The sequence below is a fragment of the Manis javanica genome, chromosome 6 (genome assembly GCF_040802235.1).
Source record: "Manis javanica isolate MJ-LG chromosome 6, MJ_LKY, whole genome shotgun sequence".
Lineage (NCBI taxonomy): Eukaryota > Metazoa > Chordata > Mammalia > Pholidota > Manidae > Manis > Manis javanica.
The window spans coordinates 140,276,670-140,304,195 of NC_133161.1; the positions used below are offsets into that span (position 1 = coordinate 140,276,670).

General features: G+C 37.0%; 3 protein-coding genes across 4 annotated transcripts; all 3 read left to right on the top strand.

Moving 5' to 3' along the window:
- Positions 1 to 3,151: 3,151 nt before the first annotated feature.
- Positions 3,152 to 5,178, top strand: LOC118968825 (olfactory receptor 8B3-like). Of its 2 annotated transcripts, XM_073239977.1 has the most exons (2): positions 3,152 to 3,180; positions 4,245 to 5,178. In XM_073239977.1, exons 1-2 carry the CDS (start codon positions 3,152 to 3,154, stop codon positions 5,176 to 5,178), a joined length of 963 nt encoding a protein of 320 aa, XP_073096078.1. The 2 variants fall into 2 exon arrangements, with proteins under 2 accessions (XP_073096078.1, XP_036856856.2); XM_037000961.2 differs by lacking the exon at positions 3,152 to 3,180 and having other exon boundaries at positions 4,228 to 5,178.
- Positions 5,179 to 13,668: 8,490 nt separating this feature from the next.
- On the top strand, positions 13,669 to 14,595 carry LOC140850231 (olfactory receptor 8B3-like). The gene has a single exon (XM_073239978.1). It carries the CDS (start codon positions 13,669 to 13,671, stop codon positions 14,593 to 14,595), a length of 927 nt encoding a protein of 308 aa, XP_073096079.1.
- A 4,850-nt stretch (positions 14,596 to 19,445) lies between these two features.
- Positions 19,446 to 20,393, top strand: LOC108409304 (olfactory receptor 8B3). Its single transcript, XM_037000889.2, has one exon. It carries the CDS (start codon positions 19,446 to 19,448, stop codon positions 20,391 to 20,393), a length of 948 nt encoding a protein of 315 aa, XP_036856784.2.
- The last annotated feature ends 7,133 nt before the right edge of the window (positions 20,394 to 27,526 follow it).

The following is a 27,526-nucleotide window of genomic DNA, read 5'->3' on the forward strand; positions in this document are numbered from 1 at the left end:
TGCGACGTGACTTGCCTGCCACTTGTAATATGCTATTGGAAGTGTGAATAAGGTGATCTGCCCCTACTCTTTCAGCCTCCCGTGGGCAGAAATGTGACTCCTGCATATGCCAGTGTTTCACAATTACAGCAGATTCCATGAAAAATTATGAAATATTGCTCACTTTTTATCTGTAAATTCTGTGTGTTGAGGTTCTTTTAGCAGAAATTTCATTTTTGTTCTTACACTGAAAGTAGGACATAATAAATTGTCAGTGTACATTTATTAGGTAGACAGAATACTGAAACTCAGGGTAATGGTTTACTTAAAGTCACACGGCTTCCTGAAGAAACGTCTAGAACAGACTATTAGTCCCCTGATTTGAAAACTAGTCTTCCTAGTATACTTTCTACTTTATTTTTATTTTCGTAAACATGAAATATGAGAAACATTTCTATTTTCAGAGCTGACTTTTTGTGCAAAAAAAAAGAGTGTGACAGTTTCTCCAGAACATGTCATTAGTTCTTCATTAGAGAAAGGATTATGACATTTTGGAAACTACCCTTCATTCTGAATGTATTTACCTGTTCTGTAAACTATGATTATCCTCCACTATCCATAACGCTTTGATTAAAACTTACAATACGCAGTGACACACTAATGGTCCTATGAATGCCGAAGCATGGCTGTGGCTGTATTTGTGGGGGTTCAGGGATTGAGAGGACAGCATCCTAGGAAGGGAAAGCAGTGAGAGGTAATCAAAGCTCATGAAGAAGGAGTAGAAAATAGAGGAATTAAAGAAGAAAGACTTTTCTATAACTCTCCTTTCTGGAAGTCTCTAAGAATATTATGGGAATGACAGGGAACCTGCAGATAAGATAAAAGCTGAAGTCATTTGGTATAGAAACAGTTAAACTCACAGGCTGGTGGACCTGGGAACAGCTAGATCAGCCCTGTTTTAGTTGTTTTCCATGTGCTACTACCATGTGGATTGTGATGTACCAAAGACTCAAACTGTAGCTAGGAGAGTAATGAGAGTGACAATAAACAAATATGTGGTAAAGGAAATAAATTGTTCAGTGTATTTTCTGTAATTGGATGTTGATTATTTTTCTCCTGAGCAAACAGGGAAAACGAGGTTTTGCTCAAAAATTTCATATGACATGTTAACTGGAGATTTAAATGTTCTCAGATAATTGTAATAATATCTACTAGTTTACTCTTTTTCTAATTTCCACTCAATATATTGGTATTTTGAAATTTGGCAAAGCTGGATTGATGGCTTTTTTGTGCTTTTTAGATATTCACATTTCTAAATTCTTGTCGTATGGCTTTAAATGACCTCACATTCCCTGACTCTAATATTAACATACTTGATTTTCACTTCTCTATTTTATTTAATATGCAATAGCTGATCTGGGTCAGAGTTTAAACTTCCTAACTGCTTGTTTTGATAAAACTGCTCTCGGTATTGAAAAACACATGTATCTCAGTAAGTAAATAATATCTGTGCTATTTGGAAATCTTTTTAGACATTGCAGAGGTGCATTCACACTTTTATGTACTTTTCAGAGGTTGTGTATATTATAGTTTCATTTGTTATCTTCCAAATGACCCAGCTACAGAGATGGTCAACAGGTTCATTGTTGCCAGAAGACAGAGATGAAGGCCGGGGAAATGGTGGTGTAAGGAAGTTGCCCTATAGCAGTGGTGCACTTCTGTACCCTAATTGTGGCAGCGGCTGGATTAACAGATGCACAGTGACACAGGACACAAACACACAGTACTGCTGAAAGCTGGATAGAATCTGTGATCCTGTCATACAGTCATACCAATGTTAGTTTCCTAGCTTTGCTATTGTACTACAGTTGTTGAAGATGTCACCATGGTAGGAAGTTGTGCGAATTTCAAGGGATCCTGTGCATTATTTTTACAATTTCCTGTGATCCTATAGTAATCTCAAAATTAAGAAACAATAGTTTCCTTCTCAGAAGCATCATCATCACATTAATACATACTTGGGAATTCAAAAGCCATATTTTCCTGAAATGATAGCTTATTGATTGTGATTTTTTTGTATAGATGTGATTTTAGCCTATTAAAAGTAAAGGCAGATTGACTTAGAACATCTTAAAGTAACTAAATGTCAATGAAACCATGGATAATTCTTAGATTAAATAACTTTTTATTAAACAATAAACTGAAATAAATGAAAAAGATTATTTTGTTTATGTCTATAAAATTTGCATTAACACTGACTATTTAAAGGGACTCAAATATTTTGAAAAGACCTAATAAATATACTTCACTGAAATGTTCATAAATCTTTTATAAGCTTAAATTCTTTTTAATGAAAGTATCATTGATACACAACCTTATATTCATTTCAAATGTACAACACCGTGATTCAACAGTCACCCATATTATTAAATCCTCACCACTCTAGTGCAGTTACTATCATTGGGGAAAGATGTTACAGAGTCATTGACTATATTCTACATTCTCTACTATAGTCCCCATGTTCACTTTATATTGTAATTGTGAATTATTGTGCTCATTTGTCCCCTTCACCCTCCCCCCATGTCCTGCGCCAACACCTTCACCTTGTTACCACTAGTCACTTCTCAGTGTCTAAGGGTCTACTACTGTTTTGTTTTGAACTTAATTTTAACTAATATGTTACCTAGATTAGTAGTTAAAGAAATTTTCAGTGACATCCATTATTTGTACCTTCCTAGGGAATGGCAGAGGATTCCTCCTCCTATGACCTGGGGAACCTATAATCTTGATGGGTTATGAACATTTACTGTTGCAATTAGGGTTTAAGTAGAGACACCAACTTCTTCCCTGTAGAGCTCATCATGATGGGAAGGTCTTAGGGGAGAACTATAACTGCCTTTCTGATCAGGTCCCAAGAAATGTAAGCTTTGAGCCAGTGCCATGTGTTCTGTGACATGGTGGCTCAGGTATCAAGTCTGTGGTTTCCCTTCATAGTTTCTTAGTAAATTTATAAAGACAAGTTTCAGTTTCACCTCAGACTGACTCCTGGAACATTCTAACTTTGAGGTCTATTCTATGACTCTTTTGCTAATAAAGAGAGAAGAATATTCTCTAACTGCAGCTACTTGACTTTGATACCACAAAAGCCAGTTCTTCTTTCAGGACAGTGGAGATGAAATGCATGGAAAGGGTCAACTCTAAGTTGTCTCAATGAAAGATAAGTGAGTGAATCAAGCTTCTATTTTTCTTTCACTGTTGCTGAAATGAGAACTGTGTATGTTGAATAAGAAGAAACTCCAAAGTACGGAGCTCTGAATCTACTCCCTGCATCATTCTCCTCATACCCTCTGTGTGGTGGCATCATCCTTATTCTGGTAGGAAGGAAGCTGTCATTATATAGCAACATCCTGGATATAGCAACTGACACATCTAGGATATGGCAACATGAGAGGAAGAACAGATATATCTCGTTCTTAAGAAAAGTTTTTAACTGAAATACACTATACATATAGAAAAGTTAAAATGTTGTAAGTTTTCAGCTTGATACAATTTCACAAACTTCACAAGTAATTAAGTCAGTGCCCAAATTAATTAAGTTTCTCTTTCATGCCCTCCTTCAATACCAAGTAAAGCTCATGTACCTTCCTTTATTCATTCTCTGTCCAGCTAGGATGGAGCAAAGGAGGAAAACGTGTAGAAACACAGGAATGCATGGTTAGGTATAAATTGCGGTCTACCCAGGCTCTCCTCAATACCTGTAACAATTGCTGGCTCATGAAATCTTGTACCTGGAAGTCTGTAGATTATCATGAATTCCCTTTCTGAAGCAGATTTACCCATGCTGTCTGCCCCAGAGGAATCCTCTTTTTCTTGATGGTCATCAAGGAGATCTGAGGTTTCTGGTAGGGTGATGGAAACATGAGCAGGAACTGGGAAGTGCAGCACCAGAGAAATACGATGGATAGATGGGGATGCATCTCCACTACTGAAGCTTCTCAGTAGGTAGGCTTGTAACTCAGCTCCTCCATCCCTTCTGTCCTCCAGGAAAGACAGGAGCCGTTGCTTTGAACATGCAGCTCATGCAAACAAAGAACAGGTGTGAGTGTGGCAGCCTCCGCAGACTGTATGGTGCAAAGGAGGACTTAGTTGATTTTTGCAGTTCTGAGTCCCCTTCTCACAGTGAGTTTGTGAGGAGAGAGCTGGCTCCTCTATTAATGGAATTTTCTTCTTTCTTATAGGTTTCTGGAGATGAAAGTGGAGGCTAGAAATAACTCCTTAGTGACTGAGTTTATTCTTGCTGGATTAACAGACTACCCAGAGCCCCAGCAACCCCTCTTTTCTATGTTTCTCATGATCTGCATTGTCACTGTGTTGGGCAATCTTGGCTTGATCACTCTTATTAGCCTTAACTCTCACCTCCATACCCCCATGTACTATTTCCTTTTCAATCTGTCCTTCATTGACCTGTGTTACTCTTCTGTTTTCACCCCCAAGATGCTGATGAACTTTGTATCAAGGAAGAATATCATCTCCTATGTGGGATGCATGACTCAGCTGTTTTTCTTCCTCTTTTTTGTCATCTCTGAATGCTATATGTTGACCTCAATGGCCTACGACCGCTACGTGGCCATCTGTAAGCCACTGCTGTATAAGGTCTCCATGTCCCGTCAGGTTTGCTCCAAGCTAACTCTCGCTGCGTATGTGATGGGACTCGGTGGAGCTGCTGCCCACACAGGGTGCATGCTTAGACTAAGCTTCTGCAGTGTGAATGTCATCAACCATTACCTGTGTGACATCCTCCCTCTCCTCCAACTTTCTTGCACCAGCACCTACGTCAGTGAGGTAATAGTTCTCATTGTCGTGGGAATTAATATCATGGCACCCAGTTTTACCATCCTGATTTCTTATATTTTCATCCTCACCAGCATTGCTCATATCAAATCTGCTCAAGGAAGATCAAAAGCCTTCAGTACCTGTAGCTCTCACATCATTGCTATTTCTGTTTTTTTTGGGTCAGCAGCATTCATGTACCTTAAATATTCCTCTCCTGGATCTATGGAGCAGGGAAAAGTTTCTTCTGTTTTCTATACTAACATAGTGCCCATGCTCAATCCCCTGATCTATAGTTTGAGGAGCAAGGATGTCAAAGTTGCATTGAAGAAAACCCTGATTAAAATACAAAGGGGAAATATATTCTAGTAAGAAGCAACAGCAATGTAAAGAAATTCAGTTTTTTAATTAAATTTTATTGGTGTTTTTCAAGATGAGCCTTAATCCATATCCATGTTGCTTGTACAGATTGAGTTACAATTGGTGTAATAGACCTCTCTTAGCATTTCCCATAAAGCTTACCTTGTCTCATGTCCTTGCTTCTGTGTGTCCATCACCTTGCAGCAGTTAACTAAGTATCTAATAGCATGTTTGTTAAAGGAACACATGCACTGAATTTTTTTTTATTTTTTAATACTACTTTTTGTCTCTTGAGCTACTCCTAATCTTAGACAAATATGTTGAGTTTGATACGTTATATAAAGTTAAAATTAGAGAGATCTGAGGTTTCTTATCTAGACACAGAAGTGGGAAATACTGCAGAAATATCTCATTTTTAACCATGTTGTTTCTGTTGGGCAGTAGGAGTGGCTTTTTTTCTAATCATGCAGACAACTTACAGGAGGTGCAGAGCCCCAAATGTCCTTTTGTTCTATTTTTCTTACCAGTTTTCCTTTTATTACTCTAAATTTCCTTGTTGCCACTGAGAGTGGCAAAATCTATATCACATCCCACATACTTCAGAGAGCCCCTGTCAGCACAATGTATTTAATATTCAAGAGAATACCTATAACTCTACCATTCATTAAGTATCACCGCCGTAAGAGACAATGATTAGTGGAATATTATATAAGCATTTTATCTTCCTAATAAGGTGGGTGGGTGGTGTATTATAAAACTTGCATTCATTATTGTCTAAAATGATACTAAATATTTTGAAAGAGAACATACAGTTCTTCATATAAATTTTATTATTTATCACTTAAAGGAAAATGGTGTATCTAGTGTTGGAGAAATATTGTAGCCATTGTTTCCTTATCCAATGAGGTTTTTCATGTAATAGGTGTATGTTAATAAAGTGTATTCCTAGCAACATTTTGTGAATTTACTTAAAACTTGTCTCATCAATAGACTATAGATGTAATTGACTACAAGCTTTTTTCCTATCATTTTCCTGTTTTTGCAGTAGTTTTCTTATTTGTGTAGTGTATAAAATAAGGTAGGGGGTCAAGATATACCTGTAGAAGTGGATTATCTTGTTTGACTAACAACATTAATAAATATAATGTAAAAGTGATTAATGAAACAATTATAGATAACAATAAATAATGGATCAGAAAGAATTTTAGGGTATAATTTATTTTTGTAAGTAGATTGTTAGCAGACAGGGAGGTGCTGCTAACTGCCCTTCAAGAGAAGCCCCTGCAGGGAGCATCCCTCACTGGACGTCTAATGCTGATAGTCTGTTGGATTCACCATGGTGTTCAGGGTCCGTGCTCACTCGGCCATGTGCCCAGCTAGAGGATTACCATGGTCGGTCATGCACTAGCTGGTCAATTTCTGTGTAACACAAGCCTCTTCTGATAGGCAATCTGCTCAGGGACTTTCTATCAGAGACGTTTAGGACCACACTGTGGTCTGAGATTTTTCCTACCCAGGGTTTCCTTCAATTTCTCTGTCAGGTGACAGACTTTCATCCTGGTCTGAAGGCCTTTATCACTGACTCTCAGTACCACCTATTTTACCCTTCACAGGCATTTACCACAATGAATGTCTTGTGAATTTGTTTGTTGGCATCTACTGCTTGAGGGGTTCTATATAACACAAGGGATTTACACTAACTGATTTTAACACTTAGTTTTAGGCTTTGAAAATCAAGACAGATTGGGTTTGTTGTAAAGATAGACAAATAAATCCATAGAACAGAACAGAATATTCAGAAACAGATCCTCCAGGAGATAACCAATTGATTTTTCACTATGGAACGAAGTAATTCTATAGGTACAGGAACATCTGATCAAGTGCTGAGAATACTAACTATTCATGAGGAAAACAGGAATTTCAATCTCTACCTTGCACCATGCACAAAAATTAATTTTAAATGGATCAAAACTATATACCTAAAAGTAACATAAGTATTCTAGAATAAAGCAGGAAATTATGTTGTTACATGTATAGACTTCTCAGATGCTAGGAAGCACTAAAGAAAGAAAAACAAAGACAAAATGAACTTCATTTAAATTACAACATATGTTTATCTGAAAATATTTCCCAGGCAAGCTACTGACTAGAAGAATATTTATAACACTTATATATTTAACAGGTACTGTATCAGAATATATAACAACTTAATAATTATATCTCAATGATAAAAGGACCTTTTCATAAGTGGACAGATGATTTGACAGACACATCCCAAGAATGGTGTGCAAACAGCCAATAAGCACATGAAAATGATCCATGCTTGCTGCAGCCACCACATGTATAGTCAGGTGGACAAGACCCCATAGCCACTGTAATAACCCTGTCGCTTCATTGCTTTGAGCTGATCCCTTGAGTGTCTCATGCCCTAGGGCTTTATTGTATTTCATTTTATTCAGTGATGTTTAATTTATATAAAGTAGAATATACAAATATGAATTATACCATTTGATGGCTTTCTCCTTAAGCATAAACTAATTTAGTTATCCAGAAAAAGACAGTGACCATTTCTACATCCTCATAAATTCCCCTCTTGAACCTTCCAGTCAATAGCCAACCCCTATCCACCACCTGAGGTAACCATTGCTCTGATTTCTATTACTTCTATATCAGCAGTTCTCAAAATACATGACTTTGTCCCTCCAGGGACATATGCCAATATTTGGAGAACATTTTGATTGCTTCAACCGGTGAGGTGAGATCACTATTGGCATCTAATGGGCAGAGGCCAGGGTTCCTTGCAGCCTGTAATTCACAGACCATCTCCACGATAAAGAATGATTTAGTCCACAGTGTCAATAGTGACAAGGTTGAGAAACCCAATATAATGAGTGTGGATTAGGGGCAGGGGGAGGGATTCTAACACTTACCAGGCTCTTTTTATGCATCAGGTATGTTTGTGCACATACTTTATGTGAGTTCATTGATTCAATCCCCCACAACCTTATATACTGCTCCTTTACTCATCTCATTTTAGTGATATGCATAGGTAAAATGAGATGCAAATATATATATACAAGGTCAAAGAAGTTGTATCACAGTCTGCAGTCTCACACGTAAGGACTTTTAAACTCATTCAGACTTGAGGGTCCACTCCTGCTCTCTTTACCACTCTGTTTTGGGTAGGTGAATCCACAAGCACGGAGAGTGCTAAAACCATGATTTAATATTTTACTACTGCAGTCCCAGAAGCTTTTGGAAAGTGCTAGAAATGGCAAGTGACCATGCCCCAGACCTTCCTCCTTTACAGACCTGTGCATGGACTCCAGGGATGATGAAGGAACCGACAGAGGGAGGCACTCATTCCTCTGCCCTGGGGATTAGGAACTCCTGGTGTGAAATTATAAAGTGCGTAGCACATTGAGTCTCCAAGGATCCAATGGCAGGTCTGTGACCAGGACGGAAACACAGGCTCCCTAATTTCTACCCTTAGGCTCCTTTTGCTTGGAAAGAGATCACGGGAGAGAGAGTATTTTCTGTTCTTCTAATCAATTTTCCCAGAGCTACAGGGATAGGAATAGATTCTCATTTGGGTCAAACGATTGTTCTGGAGCTCATATATGGTTTTTTCTGTCCTTGCAAGTGAAGGGGACTTTCATGGCAAATTCTCAAATAGAAATAGTGACTTGCTCCTGGAATACCCCTTTCACCATGTCAAAGACAGGCTTGTTTTTCTTTTTTCTGACTCTTTCATAGTCAGAATCTTTGACCGCTTAGGACTGTAGACAGAAGGGGCCATGAGGCCCAGCAGCAGTGAGGCCTCCAGGTGAAGGAGAGGTGAGGGTTACGTCAGCTCTGTCTTGGTCATTACCTTTCAAACCCCAAACTGCGTAAATCAGGGGTTCTGGGGAACACTGCCTATTTGTTGCTCTTTTCATCACTGATCCTTAATGAAGACACAGAAGAGGGATGAATGATGTGCACAGACACTCCTCATACCTCTGTCCATCTACTGCTGGTGTCTCCTCTTAGTAGGATCTGAGCTAGTATAATTGCTTTAAGAATTCACAAGCATTCTGCAAATTAGGACTTCACTGTTATTTTGAAGTGTTTGAATAAAAATCTGAAATTGGCTCAAATTGGTTCAAGTTTGTCAATGAAAGAAAAAAGCTCCTACATTATTTGAATGATTTCATGTGTAAACTTTTGGGTGGTTTTAAAAATGATTTAAAACTGCTAATTTTACATTGAATATTGTTTTTATGGTGATTGCAAAACATGATGATTATAATAATTAAGAATATCTGGTCTGTAATTGCTGCTTAATTCACATAACTTGATAGAAAAAATATGTTCCAGAAGAAAGCAGAGATTATCCTTAAGGTTTATAAAGATATTTTATCTGCAAGTATTATCTAATAAGTAAAATCTTCACAATTCTGTTTTCACTATGAATATAATTTTTGAGTCATAAATAAGTTATGTTAATGCAGTATATATTGAAAATACTGATTTCTCCTATTCTACCATCAAACATAACCCAGTATTGAAAAGTTCACAGAACACTCATTTACAGTTTAATAAGTAATGAAAACAAATCAACATAATCTCTATGCAGGACATAAAGTATTCCTAAAATAGGTTATTCAATACTTATACTTATATTTTTCACAAAGTGGCCCCCAAAACCTAGTCCAACAATATGAGATATGTAAGTTGGCAAATAGTTTAGTTAGTCCAATCAGGGCAATTGGACTGTGTACACTCACTATCTAGTTCAACTTTGGTTTGATGTCTTCATGGTCGGAGAAATAGTTGTATAAATACATAATTAGTGTTAAAAAAGTGAGGCACTATATATTTAAATTTTGTGAAATTTTGCAAGCTTCCTTCAAATAAATGTTTGGTAGACTGATTTTAGTATTCACAGAATCATGTAAATAATGTACTCAAAATATTTTGAGAGAAAATACCTGAAAAAGATTAGAATGCTCTACTGGTCTTTCCCTGTAAATTTTTTCATAATTCTCAGATTTACCTGTTTTTGATTCCTGTACCTAAACTGTTGCACCTAGCCATTCAGAATAAGTACTAACTCTTATTGTCTCTCCAGGACCATACTTTTATATTGTTTGTCACTTCCAAACATCTTTTTTTTAGCTGGAAATTTTAGAAGATAACCATTGGAGAAACTCTGAAAAGTAAAGATAAATATATAGAACTTAATATAATCAATTTTCCAAAACTGAAGATTTTTTTTAGTTTCTGGTGGACTCACTCCACTTTGCAAGTGCTTAGAAATATTCTTTTGTACATACTCATTGCAACTCCGTTAGCCATGTGGCAAAGTCCTTCCTGACTAAGGAGACATAGAGGGAAGCCATCTAACGGCTTCTGGAGAAGCTTTACTTCATGAGAAAGTAGGAGAGAGAGACGGGAGGTGAGTTCTTCTGCCTTGTTGTCTTGCTTGCTTTGTTTGAAAATAGTTGCTTTTAAATGTGATTTTTCGGAGCGATGGCAATCATTTTGTGACCACAAGGTGAACAGCTTAAGGACAAAGGCCAACAGTCTGAGGAGAGTGGAATGTAAAGCTTGGGTCTTTGAGAGTGTTTATTTCTTGAACCAACCCTGGACACTGTAGCTCCAGATTTATTAGTATGTTAGAAGAATAAGAACCTCTCTTATGAATTTTTAATTGAGCATTCTGTAACCTGAAAGGAGAAACTTTCTAATTAACATGAGTTAAAGCCTATATTCTTGAGGTATTAAATAGTATATTATTTTAAGAGATTTTATAAAATTATTAATTTTTAAATTAATAATTAATTAAATTTTAATTATTAAATAGTATATTATTTTAATAGACCCTTGGGGAATAATTTACAGTTTTCTAGTAAACACTGAAGAGAAAAGCTATAATTTAATATAGAAAGTATGAGCATATTTATAATTAAATTTAAAAAATATTCTTCAGTTCATGTGGCCAGTGCTTTTTGTTCATTATAGTCTTATGGTCTCTCCAATGTAAAATTCTCCAATGTTCTCTTTTTGTATATGGGAAAAAAAATTTGCACCATACTTAATGTGCTCAAAACACTTATATCTGTCTGAATGGTGCTTTCCCATTATTTTTTTCAATCAAGTTTAACTCTTACCTGATATCTACTTTAATTTTATCTAAAACTTAATCAGAATTTTGAGACTTAGAATTTTATTATAAAATTTTAGTCATTCATTGGGTTGAGAACCACTCAAAGTTCTTAAATTAGGGAGGACAAGTGTGTGCTTTCAGAGCTTATTATCTTACTATTGGATATGGCCATGTAAGAGGGAGTATGTGGGGAAAAAGCTGAGGTAATAGAAGCTAGTACAGCTCATTAGTACAGTTTACATAAAAGCTGAAAAAGACCTGAACTTGTGTGGTGGCTGAGGGCAATGGACGGAAGTCAGTGCCGGTGTAGACTCTGTAGTACAGTACTTAGCATGTGACAAATATGGGAAAAACTCTGAATGGTTTCACTGAAGAAAAATATAATTTATGGAATTACTTATGGAGTACCTACTGTGTACTCTGCGCTATACACAGCACCATGAGAAGAGTTAAAAACAAAGTAGAATATTTATCCCCATATAACTTACAGTTTATAGGGCAACGTGGAAATTAAAGAGAAAAAAATGTGTGATAAGCATTGTGAATGGTCTATCCACTGTTAGTTTTGCGTAAGTAAAAAAGGATATTGTTTTACTGTTTACCACAGCCCAGGTACTATTCCAACATTTTATGTATATTCTTTTCATAATCATCAAAACAACCTAATGAAAGATGTTACAATTATCAATATTTTCGAAATTGTGAATCTGAGGCATAAGAGCCGTTAGGTAGCTTGTCCAAGTTAGTTATCATGGACGTAGTTCTCAAATACATGTGACTCCATATCTCCAAGTCTTTTCTATGTTGACATTGAATTAATGACATCATTAATGAAATGTTACATTTAATGACACAGCAGCTCCCTCAGGTAGAAATTTTCAGGAGGTGTTTAGAAGAAAAACTTTAAAAGGGAGAAAGGCATCAATATTTTTTGCTGCATGGTGGAAATAACCAGGAGAGAGAACAGCTGAATTGAGCTGGTACAATTTTTGAATATTCAGGTGACAAAATGAAGAAAACTATAGTCAGACTCTAAAATTTCCATTTCGAGTGTGGGAAAAAAGACATAAAAATCTCTACAGTAAGAGTTTCCTTAAGAGATGATGACTTGGAGAAAGGAAATTTATTTGCCTCTGTCTTGGGGGAGCTACAATCCTAAAGCAAGCTGTAAAGTAGCTCAAATATTGAGTCCCTAAGGAACTGAAGACAGATCATGGTCCAGAGGGTAAATACAGTCCTCTTATTTCTCTTTTACATGTAGAATCTATTCCCCGGGGAAGAGACTGAGCAAGCTTCTACCCTGTTTATAAGCAAGTGCACTTTATCATTGAACTCACACTCAATCTTCTGTGTCTTACCAAGTGGGAGTGTGATCATAACAAAGACTTTATTTCATTCTTCTGCTTGTGAGGACTCAAAATCACAGTGAGAAGTTACGGTGTGTAGTTTGGAAAGATTTCCAGGGCATATCTGAAATTAAGTCTGGGCTGCATACTTTTATAATTAAAAGAACCAAAGTCTCAAAGCCTGGAATTGCCTTTGTAGGACAAGGGTAGGTACCAGAGATACGGGAGCACTGATGTTTTCTGGCAGAATGAGGGTGAGGTGAGTTTCTGAATTCCGTTTATGTCAATGTCCTTGTTGTTGTGAGATGGGTGTCCCGAGATCTGAGATATGCCACTTTCCCATTGGCTGAAGTTCCGAGATTCAAGGGAAACTGCTGGGAGCATGTGTTGGAGGGGGTCAGATGATGTTCAGAGATCAGGAGACTCGGGGGTGCAGAATCTCAGGTTAAGTTCCCTCCCCATGGGAGGACCTCTCACTCTTTGCATTTATGGGTTTTACCCTGGCACGGGCAGTAACAACTTCTCCTAGATTCTGGTCCTCAATTTTGGGTTAGAAACAGCCTCCTTAGTTCTCATTCCAACAAGGTTAATGTGCTTAGAAGTAGCACCAGGCTGCTAGAGTCTCTGCCTCCAATTTTACTGGTGAGGGGAGGGCTTCAGTGAATGAAGAAATGGTGAGATCAGAGAAGGGAAGCTCCATCTTGGCCCACCTTTCTTCTGTCATATCCTTTAGGTTTTCCAGTAAGCTGGTTTGCCTATGGTAGCACTGACCTCTGTGCTTTAAATATGTGGTGCCCAATAGCCCTATCTAGATTATAAGGGCTGTGTCAGTGTCATTCAACATAATGTTAATGGTAAAGGCAGATTCTATATGTACAAATTGGGCTATTCTTCGATATTCCCAGTATATACCCTCATGTCAGACGAGATGGTATAGGAATAATTGAGTTGTCCTCTAATATAACCCTTTTTCCCCCTGACCACAGATCCCCTTAGAGAAGAATGGCTTTTGGAAATGGGTCTATTGTGACTGAATTCATTCTTTTGGGATTAACAGACAAAGCAGATCTCCAGCTGCCCCTGTTCTTTCTGTTTCTAGTGATGTATATGGTCACTCAGTTGGGAAATTTGAGCTTGATAACTCTAATTGGGCTGAATTCACACCTGCACATCCCCATGTACTTTTTCCTGTTGAACTTGTCCTTCATAGACATCTGCTATTCTTCAGTATTTACACCCAAAATGCTGATGAATTTCTTATCAAAGAAGAACATTATCTCCTACATGGGGTGCATGACCCAGTTCTGTTTTTTCTGTTTTTTCGGCATTTCTGAATGCTATGTGCTGAGAACAATGGCCTATGACCGCTATGTGGCCATCTGCAACCCACTTTTGTATAATGCTGCCATGTCCCCTAAGGTGTGTTCCAGCCTTATGCTTGGTTCATACTTGATGGCCTTTTCTGGTTCCATGACACACACTGGATGCCTGCTGAGACTGGTCTTCTGTGATGCCAATACCATCAACCATTATTTTTGTGATGTCTTTCCATTGCTCCAGCTGTCTTGCACCAGCACCTATGTCAATGTGCTGGTGGTGTTCATTGTGGCGGGCATCAACATTGTGCCCTGTCTCACCATCTTTGTCTCCTATGGTTTCATCCTCTCCAGCATCTTCCGCATCAGCTCCACTGAGGGCAGGTCCAAAGCCTTCAGCACCTGTAGCTCTCACATCATTGCTGTTTCTTTATTCTTCGGATCAGGTGCATTTATGTATCTCCAACCATCTTCTGGGTCTATGGATGTGGGAAAAATTTCCTCTGTCTTTTATACCAATGTGGTCCCCATGATGAACCCCTTAATCTACAGCTTGAGGAACAAGGATGTTAAACGTGCTCTGAGAAAAACCTTGATCAGGAGAAAGTTCTGATCCAAGTCTGTATCTCAGCACCTGTAGTCACAGGACAGGAAGATTTTGCATCTCATTTACAATATTTTTAGGGACAGCTTTCTTATCCTATTTCTTTCTCACCATCGCACAGGAAATTTGAGTCTTCCTTCAATTTGTTTCCAGTTTTTAAAGTAGATGTTCCTTCATCAACAGTTTCATAATTTCTTCTCCTTTTCTCATTTTTTCTTATTTAAAAATTATGTTAAGGAAGGAATTCATAACTTTTTCTATTGTTATTCTGAGGGTTGTTGTTCTCTTGGAAAAGATGAGTCTGTAAATGATCAATAAAGTACCACTAGTGTGACCTCGTGTATTGCGACGTGACTTGCCTGCCACTTGTAATATGCTATTGGAAGTGTGAATAAGGTGATCTGTCCCTACTTTTCCAGCCTCCCGTGGGCAGAAATGTGACTCCTCGATACTCTAGTGTTTCATGGTTATAGCAGATTCCATGAAAATCATGAAATCTTACTTTGTGTCCGTAAACTCTGTGTCTTGAGGTTCTTTTATCAGAAATTTCTTTTTTGCTCCTACTCTCAAAGTAGCACATAATGAATTGTCAGTGTACATTTATTAGGTAGATAGAATACTGAAACTCAGTATTGGTAAATGGTTTACTTAAAAGTCACACAGCTTCTTGAAGAAACGTCTAGAACAGTCTATTAATCCCCTGATTTCAAAACTACTCTTTCTAGTCTGCTTTCTTCATACTTTATTTTTATTTTTGTGAAGATGAAATGTGAGAAAACATTTCTATTTTCAGAGCTGATGTTTTATGAAAAAAAGAAAAAACACTTGACAATTTCCCTAGAACATGTCATTAGTCCATTAGTCAAAGAGACACATGGACAATAAATAAGAGGTCGTCATTGAAGAAAGAATTATGGCCTTTTGGAAACTACGTTTCAATCTGAATGTATTACCTGTTCTGTAAACTACTGTAGTTATCCTCCACTATCCATAGCACTTTGATTAAAACTTACAATACACAGTGACACTCTAATGGTCCTATGAATGCAGAAGCATGGCTGTGGCTGTATTTGTGGGGGTTCAGGGACTGAGAGGACAGCATCCTAGGAAGGTAAAGCAGTGAGTGGTAATCAAAACTCATGAAGAAGGAGTAGAAAATAGAGGAATTAAAGAAGAGAGCCTTTTCTATAACTCTCCTTTCTGGAAGTCTCTAGAAATATTATGGGAATGACAGGGAACCTGCGGATAAGATAAAAGCTGAAGTCATTTGGTATTGAAACAGTTAAACTCACAGGCTGGTGGACCTGGGAACAGCTAGATCAGTCCTGTTTTATTTGGATTCCATGGAAGATAAAGCAGTGAGTGGCAATCACATTTCATTATGAAGAAGGAATAGAAAGTCGATTGATGAGAAAACAAAGCCCTTTCTATGACTCTCCTTTCTGAAAGTCTCTAGAAATAGTATGGGAATAACAGGGTATCTGTAGATAGGATAAAAGTTTAAGTCATTTGATGTGACTATAAACCCACGAACTGGTGGACTTTGGGACAACTGTATCAGCCCTATTTTAGTTGGTTTCCATATTCTACTACTATGTGGATTTTGAAGTACGAAAGCTTCAAATTGTAGCCGGGAGAGTAATGAGAATGACAATAAAGAAATATGTGGTAAAGGAACTAAATTGTGACATTGCATTTTCTGTAATAGGATGTTGATTATTTTTCTCTTGAGTAAACAGGGAAAAATAGGTTGCTCAAAAACTTTCATATGACATGTTAAGTGGCAATTTAAATGTTCTCAGATAATTGTAATAACATTTACTATTTTACTATTTTTCTAATTTCCACTCAATATTTAGGTATTCTGAAATTTGGCAAAGCTGGATTGATGGATTTTTGTGTGCTTTTTAGATATTTAGTATTTCTAAATTGTTGTCTTAAGGCTTTAAATGACCTCACATTCCCTGACTCCAATATTAACATACTTGATTTTCACTTATCTAGTTTGTATATATGCAATAGCTGATCTGGGTCAGAGTTTAAATTTACTAACAGTTTGTTTTGCCAAAACTGTTTTCCATATTGAAAAACACATGTATCTCAGTAAGTAAATAATATCTGTGCTATTTGGGAATCTTTATAGATATTACAGAGGTGCATTCACTCTTTCATGTACTCTTCAGAGGTTGTGAATTTTGATAGTTTCATTTGTTATCTTCCAAATGACCCTGCTACAGAGATGGTCAGCAGGTTAATTGTTGCCAGAAGACAGAGATGAAGGCTGGGGATGTGGGGCTGAGTGTCACTATAAAGGGGTGGTGTAAGGAAGTTGCCCTGTGGGAGTGGAGCAGTCCTGTTCCCTAATTGTGTCACAACAAGATTAACAGGTGCACAAACACAGTGACACAGGACACAAACACACAGTACTGCTGAAAGCTGAATAGAATCTGTGATCCTGTCATGCAGTCATACCAATGTCAGTTTCCTGGCTTTGCTATTTTACTACAGTTGTTGAAGATGTCACCATGGTAGGAAGGTGGGTGGGTTTCAAGGGATCCTGTGCATTATTTTTACAATTTCCTGTGATCCTATAGTAATGTCAAAATCAAAAAAAGACAGTTTCTTTTTTAGAAGAATCATCACATTAATACATACTTTGTAAATTTAAGCCATATTTTCCTGAAATTGATAGCATATTAATAGTGATTTTTTTCCTATAGTTGTGATTTTACCTATTAAAAGTAAAGGCATATCGACTTACAACATCTTAAAGTAACTAAATATCCACGAAATAATGGATAATTCCTATATTAAATAACTTTTTATTAAACAATAAACTCTGAAGCATATGAAAAAGATTCCTTTGCTTATGTCTATAAAATTTGCATAAACACTGATTATTTACAGGGACTCAAATATTTTGTAAAGACCTAATACGTATACTTGACTGAGATGTTCATAAATCTTTAATAACTTAAAATCTTTTTTTTATTTGAAGTATCATTGATACACAATCTGATATTGGTATCAAGTGTATACCAATATTATTAAACCCTCACACCTCTAGTGCAGTTACTATCTATCAATGTGGAAACATGTTACCAAATCACTGACTATATTCTGTATTCTCTACTACAGTCCCCATGTCCAACTTATATTGTTATTGTGAATTATTGTGCTCATTTATCCACTTCAACCTCCCCCCTAACCAGCCACAACTCCTTCACCTTGTTACCACTAGTCACTTTGCAGTGTCTAAGGCTCTACTACTGTTTTGTTTTGAACATAAATTTAAACTAATATGTTACCTAGATTAGTAGTTAAAGAAATTTTCAGTGACATCCATTATTTGTACCTTCCTAGGGAATGGCAGAGGATTCCTCCTCCTATGGCCTGGGGAACCTATAATCTTGATGGGTTATGAACATTTACTGTTACAATTGGGTTTTAAGTAGAGACACCAACTTCTTCCCCGTAGAGCTCATCATGATGGGAAGGTCCTAGGGGAGAATAAAACTGCCTTTCTGATCAGGTCCCAAGAAATATAAGCTTTGAGCCAGTGCCATGTGTTCTGTGACATGGTGGCTCAGGTGTCAAGTCTGTGGTTTCCCTTCATAGTTTCTTAGAAAATTTATAAAGACAAGTTTGAGTTTCACCTCAGACTGACTCCTGGAACATTCTGACTTTGAGATCTATTCTATGACTCTTTTGCTAATAAAGAGAGAAGAATATTCTCTGACTGCAGCTACTTGACTTTGATACCACAAAAGCCAGTTCTTCTTCCAGGACAGTGGAGATTGAAATGCATGGACAGGGTCACCACTAAGTTGTCTCAAAGGAAGATGAGTGAGTGAATCACGTTTCTATTTTCCTTTCACTGTTGCTGAAATGAGAACTGTGTACGTTGAATAAGAAGAAACTGCAAAGTATGGAGCTCTGACTTGACTCCCTGCATTCTTGTCAGCATACCCTCTGTGTGGTGGCATCATCCTCATCTGGTAGCAAGGAAGCTGTCAGTATATAGCAACACCCTGGATATAGCAAGTGACATATCTAGGATAAGAAAGCGTCAGAGGAAGAACAGATGTATCTCGTTCTTAAGAAAAGTTTTTAACTGCAAATAGAAAAGTTAAAATGCTGTAAGTATTCAGCATGATAGATTTTCACAACATTCACAAGGAATTTAATCAGTGCTCAATTTAATTATGTTTCTCTTTCATGCCCTCCTGCAAAACCAAGTAAAGCTCATGCACCTTCCTTTATTCGTTCCCTGTCCAGCTAGAATGGAACAAAGGAGGGGACATGTAGAAACACAGGAATGCATGGTTAGGCATAAATTGTAGGCTACCCAAGCTCTCCTCAATACCTGTAACAATTGTTGGCTCATGAAATCTTGTACCTGGATGTCTGTAGATTATCATGAATTTCCTTTATGAAGCAGATTTACCCATGCTGTCTGCCCCAGAGGAATCCTCTTTTTCTTGATGGTCATCAAGGAGATCTGAGGTTTCTGGTAGTGTGGTGGAAACATGAATAGGAACTGGGAAGTGCAGGATCAGAGGAATAGGGGGAAGAGATGGGGATGTATACCCACTCCTGAAGCTTCTAAGTAGGTTGGCTTGTAACTCAGCTCCTCCATCTCTTCTGTACTCCAGGAAAGACAGGACCCGTTCCACCTACATGCAACTCATACAAAGAAAGAACAGGTGTGTGTGTGGCAGCCTACTCAGACTGTATGATGCATAGGAGGACTTACTTCATTTCTGCAATTCTGAATTCACTTCTCACAGCGAGTTTGTGAGGAGAGAGCTGGGTCCTCTATTAATGGAATTTTCTTCTCTTCTTATAGGTTTCTGGAGATGAAAGTGGAGGCTAGAAATAACTCCTCAGTGACTGAATTTATTCTTGCTGGATTAACAGACCACCCAGAGCTCCAGCAACCCCTCTTTTATCTGTTTCTCATGATCTACATTGTCACTGTGTTGGGCAACCTTGGCTTGATCACTCTTATTAGCCTTAACTCTCACCTCCATACCCCCATGTACTATTTCCTTTTCAATCTGTCCTTCATTGACCTGTGTTACTCTTCTGTTTTCACCCCCAAGATGCTGATGAACTTTGTATCAAGGAAGAATATCATCTCCTATGTGGGATGCATGACTCAGCTGTTTTTCTTCCTCTTTTTTGTCATCTCTGAATGCTATATGTTGACCTCAATGGCCTACGACCGCTACGTGGCCATCTGTAAGCCACTGCTGTATAAGGTCTCCATGTCCCGTCAGGTTTGCTCCATGCTAACTCTCGCTGCGTATGTGATGGGACTCGGTGGAGCTGCTGCCCACACAGGGTGCATGCTTAGACTAAGCTTCTGCAGTGTGAATGTCATCAACCATTACCTGTGTGACATCCTCCCTCTCCTCCAACTTTCTTGCACCAGCACCTACGTCAATGAGGTAGTAGTTCTCATTGTCGTGGGAATTAATATCACAGCACCCAGTTTTACCATCCTGATTTCTTATATCTTCATCCTCACTAGCATTGCTCATATCAAATCTGCTGAAGGAAGATCAAAAGCTTTCAGTACCTGTAGCTCTCACATTATTGCTCTTAGTCTTTTTTTTGGGTCAGCAGCATTCATGTATCTTAAATATTCTTCTGAATCTATGGAGCAGGGAAAAGTTTCTTCTGTTTTCTATACAAACATAGTGCCCATGCTCAATCCCCTGATCTACAGTTTGAGAAACAGGGATATAAAAGTTGCATTGAAGAAAACTCTGATTAAAATACAGAGGGGAAATATATTCTAGTTAGAAGCAACAAGAATGTAAAGAAATTCATTTTTTTAATTAAATTTTACTGGTGTTTTTCAAGATGAGCCTTAATCCATAACCATGTTTCTTGTACAGATTGAGTTAGAATTGGTGTAATTGACTTCTGTTAGCATTTCCCATAAAGCTTATCTTGTCTCATGTCCTTGTTTCTGTGTGTCCATCACCTTGCAGGAGTTAACTAAGTAACTAATAACATGTTTATTAAAGGAACACATGCACTGAATTCTTTTTTATTTTTTAATACTACTTTTGTTTCCTGAGCGATTCCTAGTCTTAGACAAATGGTAAGTTTGATACATTACGTTAAGTTAAAATTAGAGTTTGCTGATCTAGACACAGAAGTGGAAAATACTTCAGAAATATTCTCATTTTTAACAATATTGGAACTGTTGGGCAGCAGTATTCATGAATGGCTTTTTTTCTAATCATGCAGACAACTTAAAGCAGGAGCAGAGCCCCAGATGTTGTCCTTTTGTTCTATTTTTCTTACCAGTTTTCCTTTTACTACTCTGACTTTCCTTGTTCCCCTTGAGAATGGCAAAATCTATACACATCCCACATACTTCTGAGAGCTCCTGTGAGCACAATGTATTTAATATTCAAGAGAATACATATAACTCTAGCATTCATTAAGAATCACCACCATAAGAGACAAAAATTAGTGGAATATTATATAAGTATTTTATGGTTCTAATAAGGTATTATAAAATTTGCATTTGTTATTTTCTAAAATGATACTAAATATGTTGAAAGAGAACATACAGTTCTTCATATAAATTTTATTATTTATCACTTAAAGGAATACAGTATGTCTCGCGTTGGAGGAATATTTTAGCCATTATTTTCTTTATCCAATGAGGTTTTTCACGAAATATGTGTATGCTAATAATTATATTCCTACCAACATTTTGCAAATTTATTTAAAACTTGTCTCATCATTTGACAATAGATATATTTGACTACATTCTTTTCTCCTCTGATTTTCCTATTTGTGCAGTAGTTTTCTCCTTTGTATAGTTAGTGTATAAAATAAAGTAGGGGGACAAGATATACCTGTACAAGTGGATTATCTAGTTTGACTAACAACATTAATAAATATAATGTAAAAGTGATTAATAAAACAATTATGGATAACAATAAGTAATGAATCAGAAAGAATTTGGGGATATAGTTTCTTTTTGTAAGTAGATTGTTAGCAGACAGGGAGGTGCTGCTAACTGCCCTTCAAGAGAAGCCCCTGCAGGGAGCATCCCTCACTGGACGTCTAATGCTGATAGTCTGTTGGATTCACCATGGTGTTCAGGGTCCGTGCTCACTCGGCCATGTGCCCAGCTAGAGGATTACCATGGTCGGTCATGCACTAGCTGGTGAATTTCTGTGTAACACAAGCCTCTTCTGATAGGCAATCCGCTTAGGGACTTTCTATCAGAAACATTTTGGGACCGCACTATGGTCAGATTTTTCCTCCCTAGTTTTTCCTTCAATTTCTCTGTCAGGTGACAGACTTTCATCCTGGTCTGAAGGCCTTTATCACTGACTCTCACTACCTCCTATTTTATCCTTCACAGGCATTTACCACAATGAATGTTTTGTGGATTTGTTTGTTGGCATCTACTGCTAGAGGGATTCTATATGACACAAGGGATTTACACTGCCTGATTTTAACACTTAGTTTTAGGGTTTGAAAATCAGGACAGATTGGGTTTGTTGTAAAGATAGAAAAATAAATCCATGGGACAATAGAATATTCAGAAAAATCCTCCACAAATAGCCAATTGAGTTTTGACTTTGGAACGAAGTAATTCTATAGATACAGGAACATCTGATCAAATGCTGGGAATACTAACTATTCATGAGGAAAACATGATCTTTGATCTCTACCTCTCACCATACACAAAAAAATGAATTTTAAAAGGATCATAAACATATACCTAAAAGAGACATAAATCTTCTAGAAGAAAACAGAAAATTATGTTGGTGTAATTATAGATTTCTTAGGTGCTAGGAAGCACTAAAGAAAGAAAAAAGACAAAATAAACTTGATTTAAATTAGAAAAGACATTTACCAGAAAATTTTTCACAGGTCAGCTACTGACTAGAAGAATATTTGCAACACTTACATCTGAAAAAGGTGCTGTATCAGAATATATAACAACTTAATAATTATATCTCAGTGATAAAAGGACCTTTTCATAAGTGGACAGATGATTTGACAGACACATCCCTAAGAAAGGTGTGCAAATAGCCAATAAGTACATGAAAATGATCTGTACTTGCTGCAGCCCCCAGATGTATAGTCAGGTGGACAAGACCCCATAGCCACTGTAATAACCCCGTCGCGTCATTGCCTTGAGCTGATCCCTTGAGTGTCTCATGCCCTTGGGCCTCATTGTATTTCATTTTATTCAATGATGTTTAATTGATATAAAGTAGAATATACAAATATGAAGTATACCATTTGATGGCTTTTCCATAGGTATTAGCTAATTTAGTTATCCAGAAAAAGTTAGGGGACATTTCCATAATCTCATAAATTCCACTCTTGAACCTTCCAGTCAATAGCCAACCCCTGTCCACCACCTGAGGTAACCATTGCTCTGATTTCTATTACATATATATCAGCAATTCTCAAAATACATGACTTTGTCCCTCCAGGGACATACGCCAGTGTTTGGAGAACATTTTGATTGCTTCAACCAGTGAGGTGAGATCACTATTGGCATCTAATGGGCAGAGGCCAGGGTTCCTTGCAGCCTGTAATTCACAGACCATCTCCACGATAAAGAATGATTTAGTCCACAGTGTCAGTAGTGACAAGGTTGAGAAACCCAATATAATGAGTGTGGATTAGGGGCAGGGGGAGGGGTTCTAACACTTACCGGGCTCTTTTTATGCACCAGGTATGTTTGTGCACATACTTTATGTGAGTTCATTGATTCAATCCCCCACAACCTTATATACTGCTCCTTTACTCGTCTCATTTTAGTGATATGCATAGGTAAAACGAGATGCAAATATATACACACACACACAAGGTCAAAGAAGTTGTGTCATAGTCTGCAGTCTCATGGGTAAGAACTTTTAAGTCCAGTTTTAAACTCATTCAGACTTGAGCGTCCACTCCTGCTCTCTTTACCGTTCTGCTTTAGGTAGGTGAATCCACAAGATTGGAGAGTACAAAAAGCATGATTTAATATTTTACTACTGCAGTCCCAGAAGCTTTCAGAAAGTGCTAGAAATGGCAAGTGACCATGCCCCAGACCTTCCTTCTTTACAGACCTGTGCATGGACTCCAGGGATGATGAAGGAACCGACAGAGGGAGGCACTCATTCCTCTGCCCTGGGGATTAGGAACTCCTGGCGTGAAATTATAAAGTGCGTAGAACATTGAGTCTCCAAGGATCCAATGGCAGGTCTGTGACCAGGACGGAAACACAGGCTCCCTAATTTCTACCTTCGGAGGGCTCCTTTTGCTTGGAAAGAGATCATGGGAGAGAGTATTTTTGGTTCTAATCAATTTTCCCAGAGCTATAGAGCTAGGAATAGATTCTCATTTGGGTCAAACGATTGTTTTGGAGCTCATATGTTTTTTTCTGTCCTTGCAGGTGAAGGGGACTTTCATGGCAAATTCTCAAATAGAAATAGTGACCTGCTCCTGGAATACCCCTTTCACCATGTCAAAGACAGGCTTTTTTTTTCTTTTTTCTGTCTCTTTTTTCTTTTTTTTCTGACTCTTTCATTGTCAGTAAATCAGGGCTTGTGGGGAACACTGCCTATTTATTGCTCTTTTCATCACTGATCTTTAATGGAGACAGAGAAGATAGACGAATGATGTGCAGAGACACTCATCATATCTCTATTCATGTACAGCTGGTGTCTCCTCTTAGTACGATCTAAGCTAGTATAATTGCTTTAAGAATTCACAAGCATTCTGCAAATTAGGACTTCATTGCTATTTTGAAGTGTTTGAACAAAAATGTGATATTGGCTCCGATTGGTTCAATATCAAGTTTGTCAATGAAAGAAAAAAGCTCTTACATTATTTGAATGATTTCATGTGTAAACTTGGGGGTGGTTTTAGAAATGATTTAAAACTGTTAATTTTACATTGGATATTGTTTATTATGGTGCCTGTAAAACAGTATGGTTATAATTATTAAGAATTCTTGTTCTTTAATTGCTGCTTAATTCACTAAATCTGATAGAAAAATACGTTCCGGAAGGTTTCTGAAGACATTTTTTCTGCAAATATTATCTAATAAGTAAATATTCACAATTCTGTTCTCAGTGTAAATATAATTTTTGAGTTATAAATGATTTATGTTTATATGTCATGTACTGAAAATACTGATTTTTTTAATTCTACCATCAAACATAACACCTTATTGAAAAGTTCACAGAACATTCATTTATAGTTAAATAAATAATGAAAACAAATCAATATCAACTCTACCCAGGTCATAAAGTATTGCTGAAATAGGTTATTCAATATTTATACCTACATTTTTCCCCATGTGGCCCCCAAAACCTAGTCCAAGAATATGATGATATACGTAAGTTGGTAAATAGTTTAGTTAGTTCAATGCGGGCCAGTGAACTGTGTCCATTCACTACCTAGGTCACCTTTTGTTTGATGTCTTCATTTTTGTTGAACTATTTGTATAAATACATAATTAGTGTTAGAAAAATGAGGTGCTATATATTTTAATTTTGTGAGATTTTGCAAGTTTCCTTCAATTAAATATTTGGTAGACTGATGTTAGTATTACATAGAATCACGTAAATAATGTACTCAAAATGTTTTGGAGAGAAAATACCTAAATAAGTTTAGAATGCTGTTCTGGTCTTTCCCTCTAAGTTTTTTCATACTTCTCAGATTTTTGATTCCTGTACCTATCCCGTTGCACCGAGCCATTCAAAATAAGTACTGACTTTTTTTGTCTCTCCAAGACCGTACTTTTGTGTTGCTGGTCCCTTCCAAACAGCTTTTTTTGGGGGGGGAATTTTTAAAAGATAACCATTGGAGAAACTCTGAAAAGTGAAGATAAATATATACAACTTAATATAATCAATTTTCCAAAACTGAAGAATTTTTTCAGTTTCTGGTAGACTCACTCAGCTTTGCAAGTGCTTAGAAATATTCTTTTGTACACACATTGGAACTCCTTTAGCCATGTGGCAAAGTCCTTCCCGACTGAGGAGACATAGAGGGAAGCCATCTAACGGCTTCTGGAGAAGCTTTACTTCATGAGAAAGTAGGAGAGAGAGACGGGAGGTGAGTTCTTCTGCCTTGTTGTCTTGCTTGCTGTGTTTGAAAATAGTTGCTTTTAAATGTGATTTTTCGGAGCGATGGCAATCATTTTGTGACCACAAGGTGAACAGCTTAAGGACAAAGGCCAACAGTCTGAGGAGAGTGGAATGGAAGGGCCTGGGTCCTTGAGAGTGTTTATTTCTTGAACCAATTCTGGACACTGCAGCTCCAGATCTATTAATATGTGAGAAGAATAAGAACCTCTCTTATGAATTTTTAATTGATCATTCTGGAACCTGAAAGGAGAAACTTTCTAATTAACATGAGTTAAAGCATATATTTCTGATATATGAAATAGTATATTATTTTAACAGATTTTATTAAATTATTAAATTAATTTTATATTAATAATTAGGTTTAATTAATTATTAAATAATATATTATTTTAATAGTCTATTGTGGAATAATGTTGCGGTTTTCTAGTAAACACTGAAGAGAAAAACTGAAATTTACTATGATATAAATTATGAACATATTTATACTTAAATGTAAAAAATATTCTTCATGTGGCCAGTATGTTTTGTTTTTTATTGGCTTGTGGTCTCTGAAATGTAAATATTCTCCAACGTTCTCTTTTTTTATTTGGAGAGGAGAATTTGCACAATACTTAGTGTGCTCGAAATATTTATATCTATCAGAATAATGCATTCACACTATTTTTTCTATCAAATTTATCTCTCATTTGATACCTTCTTTCAGTTTCTCTAAAACTTAATCAGAATTTTAAGACATACTTTTATTATAAAGTTTTAGTTGCTCATTGGGTTGAGACCCAGTAAAAGTTCTTTAATTAGGGAAGAAAACGGTGCTTTCAGAGCTTATCCTACTATTATTGAATATGGCCACGTAAGAGGGATATGTGGGAAAATGCTAGTATAATAGGAGCCACTGTAGTTCACCAGTACAGTTCACATAAAAGCTGAAAAGGCTGGAACAGTGTGTTGCTGAGAGAAATGGATGGAAATCAGTGCTTGTGTGGACTCTATAGCACTTAGCATGTGAGGAATGCGGGAAACACTCTGAAGGTTTTCACCAAAGAACAATGTAATTTATAGAAATTTTGTGGAGTACCTGCTGTGTGCTCTGCACTATACACAGTACAATCAGAAGAGCCATAAACAAGACAGAATATTTATACTCACATAACTTACATTTTATAGGGGAACATGGGAACTAAAGAGAAAAAATATGTGATGCATGTCTCAGTCTGTCCACTGTTAGTTTTGTGTATGTAAATAAGGATATTGATTTACTGTTTACCACAGCCCAGGCACTGTTCTAACACTTTATATATATTTTTCATAATTATCAAATGAACCTAATGAAAGAGATTTACATTTATCACTGCTTTTGAAATTATGAACCCGAGGCATAAGCCGTTAGGTAACTTGTCCAAGTTAGTAACCACGGACGTAGTTCTCAAATACATGTTGTCTGGCTCCATATCCCAAATACTTTTCTGTGATGAGATGGAATTAATGACTTCATTTAATGAAATGTTACATTTAAGGACATAGCAGGACCCCCAGGTAGATATTTTTCAAGAAGTGTTTACAAGGAAAAACTTGAAAAGGGAGAAAGGCATCAATAGTTTTTGCAGGGTAGAGGAGATAAACAAGAGAGGAAACAAATGAATTGAGCTGGTACAATTTTTGAATATTTAGGTGACAAAATCAAGAAGCCTCTGATCAGACTCTGTAAAATTTCCATTTTGAGTTTTGGAAAAAAGACATAAGGAATCCCTATAGTAAGATTTTCCTTTAAAGATGATGACAAGAGGGAGGGAATTTATTCCTGC

What these genes read in the sequence shown, in the direction of transcription:
- LOC118968825 (XM_073239977.1), top strand. Translation starts at nt 3,152, where the DNA reads ATGAAATGCATGGAAAGGGTCAACTCTAA. An exon ending in ATGGAAAGGGTCAACTCTAA is followed by an intron (nt 3,181 to 4,244) that starts GTTGTCTCAATG and finishes AGTGGAGGCTAG; the next exon opens with AAATAACTCCTTAGTGACTG.
- LOC140850231 (XM_073239978.1), top strand. Translation starts at nt 13,669, where the DNA reads ATGGCTTTTGGAAATGGGTCTATTGTGACTGAATTCATTCTTTTGGGA.
- LOC108409304 (XM_037000889.2), top strand. Translation starts at nt 19,446, where the DNA reads ATGAAAGTGGAGGCTAGAAATAACTCCTCAGTGACTGAATTTATTCTT.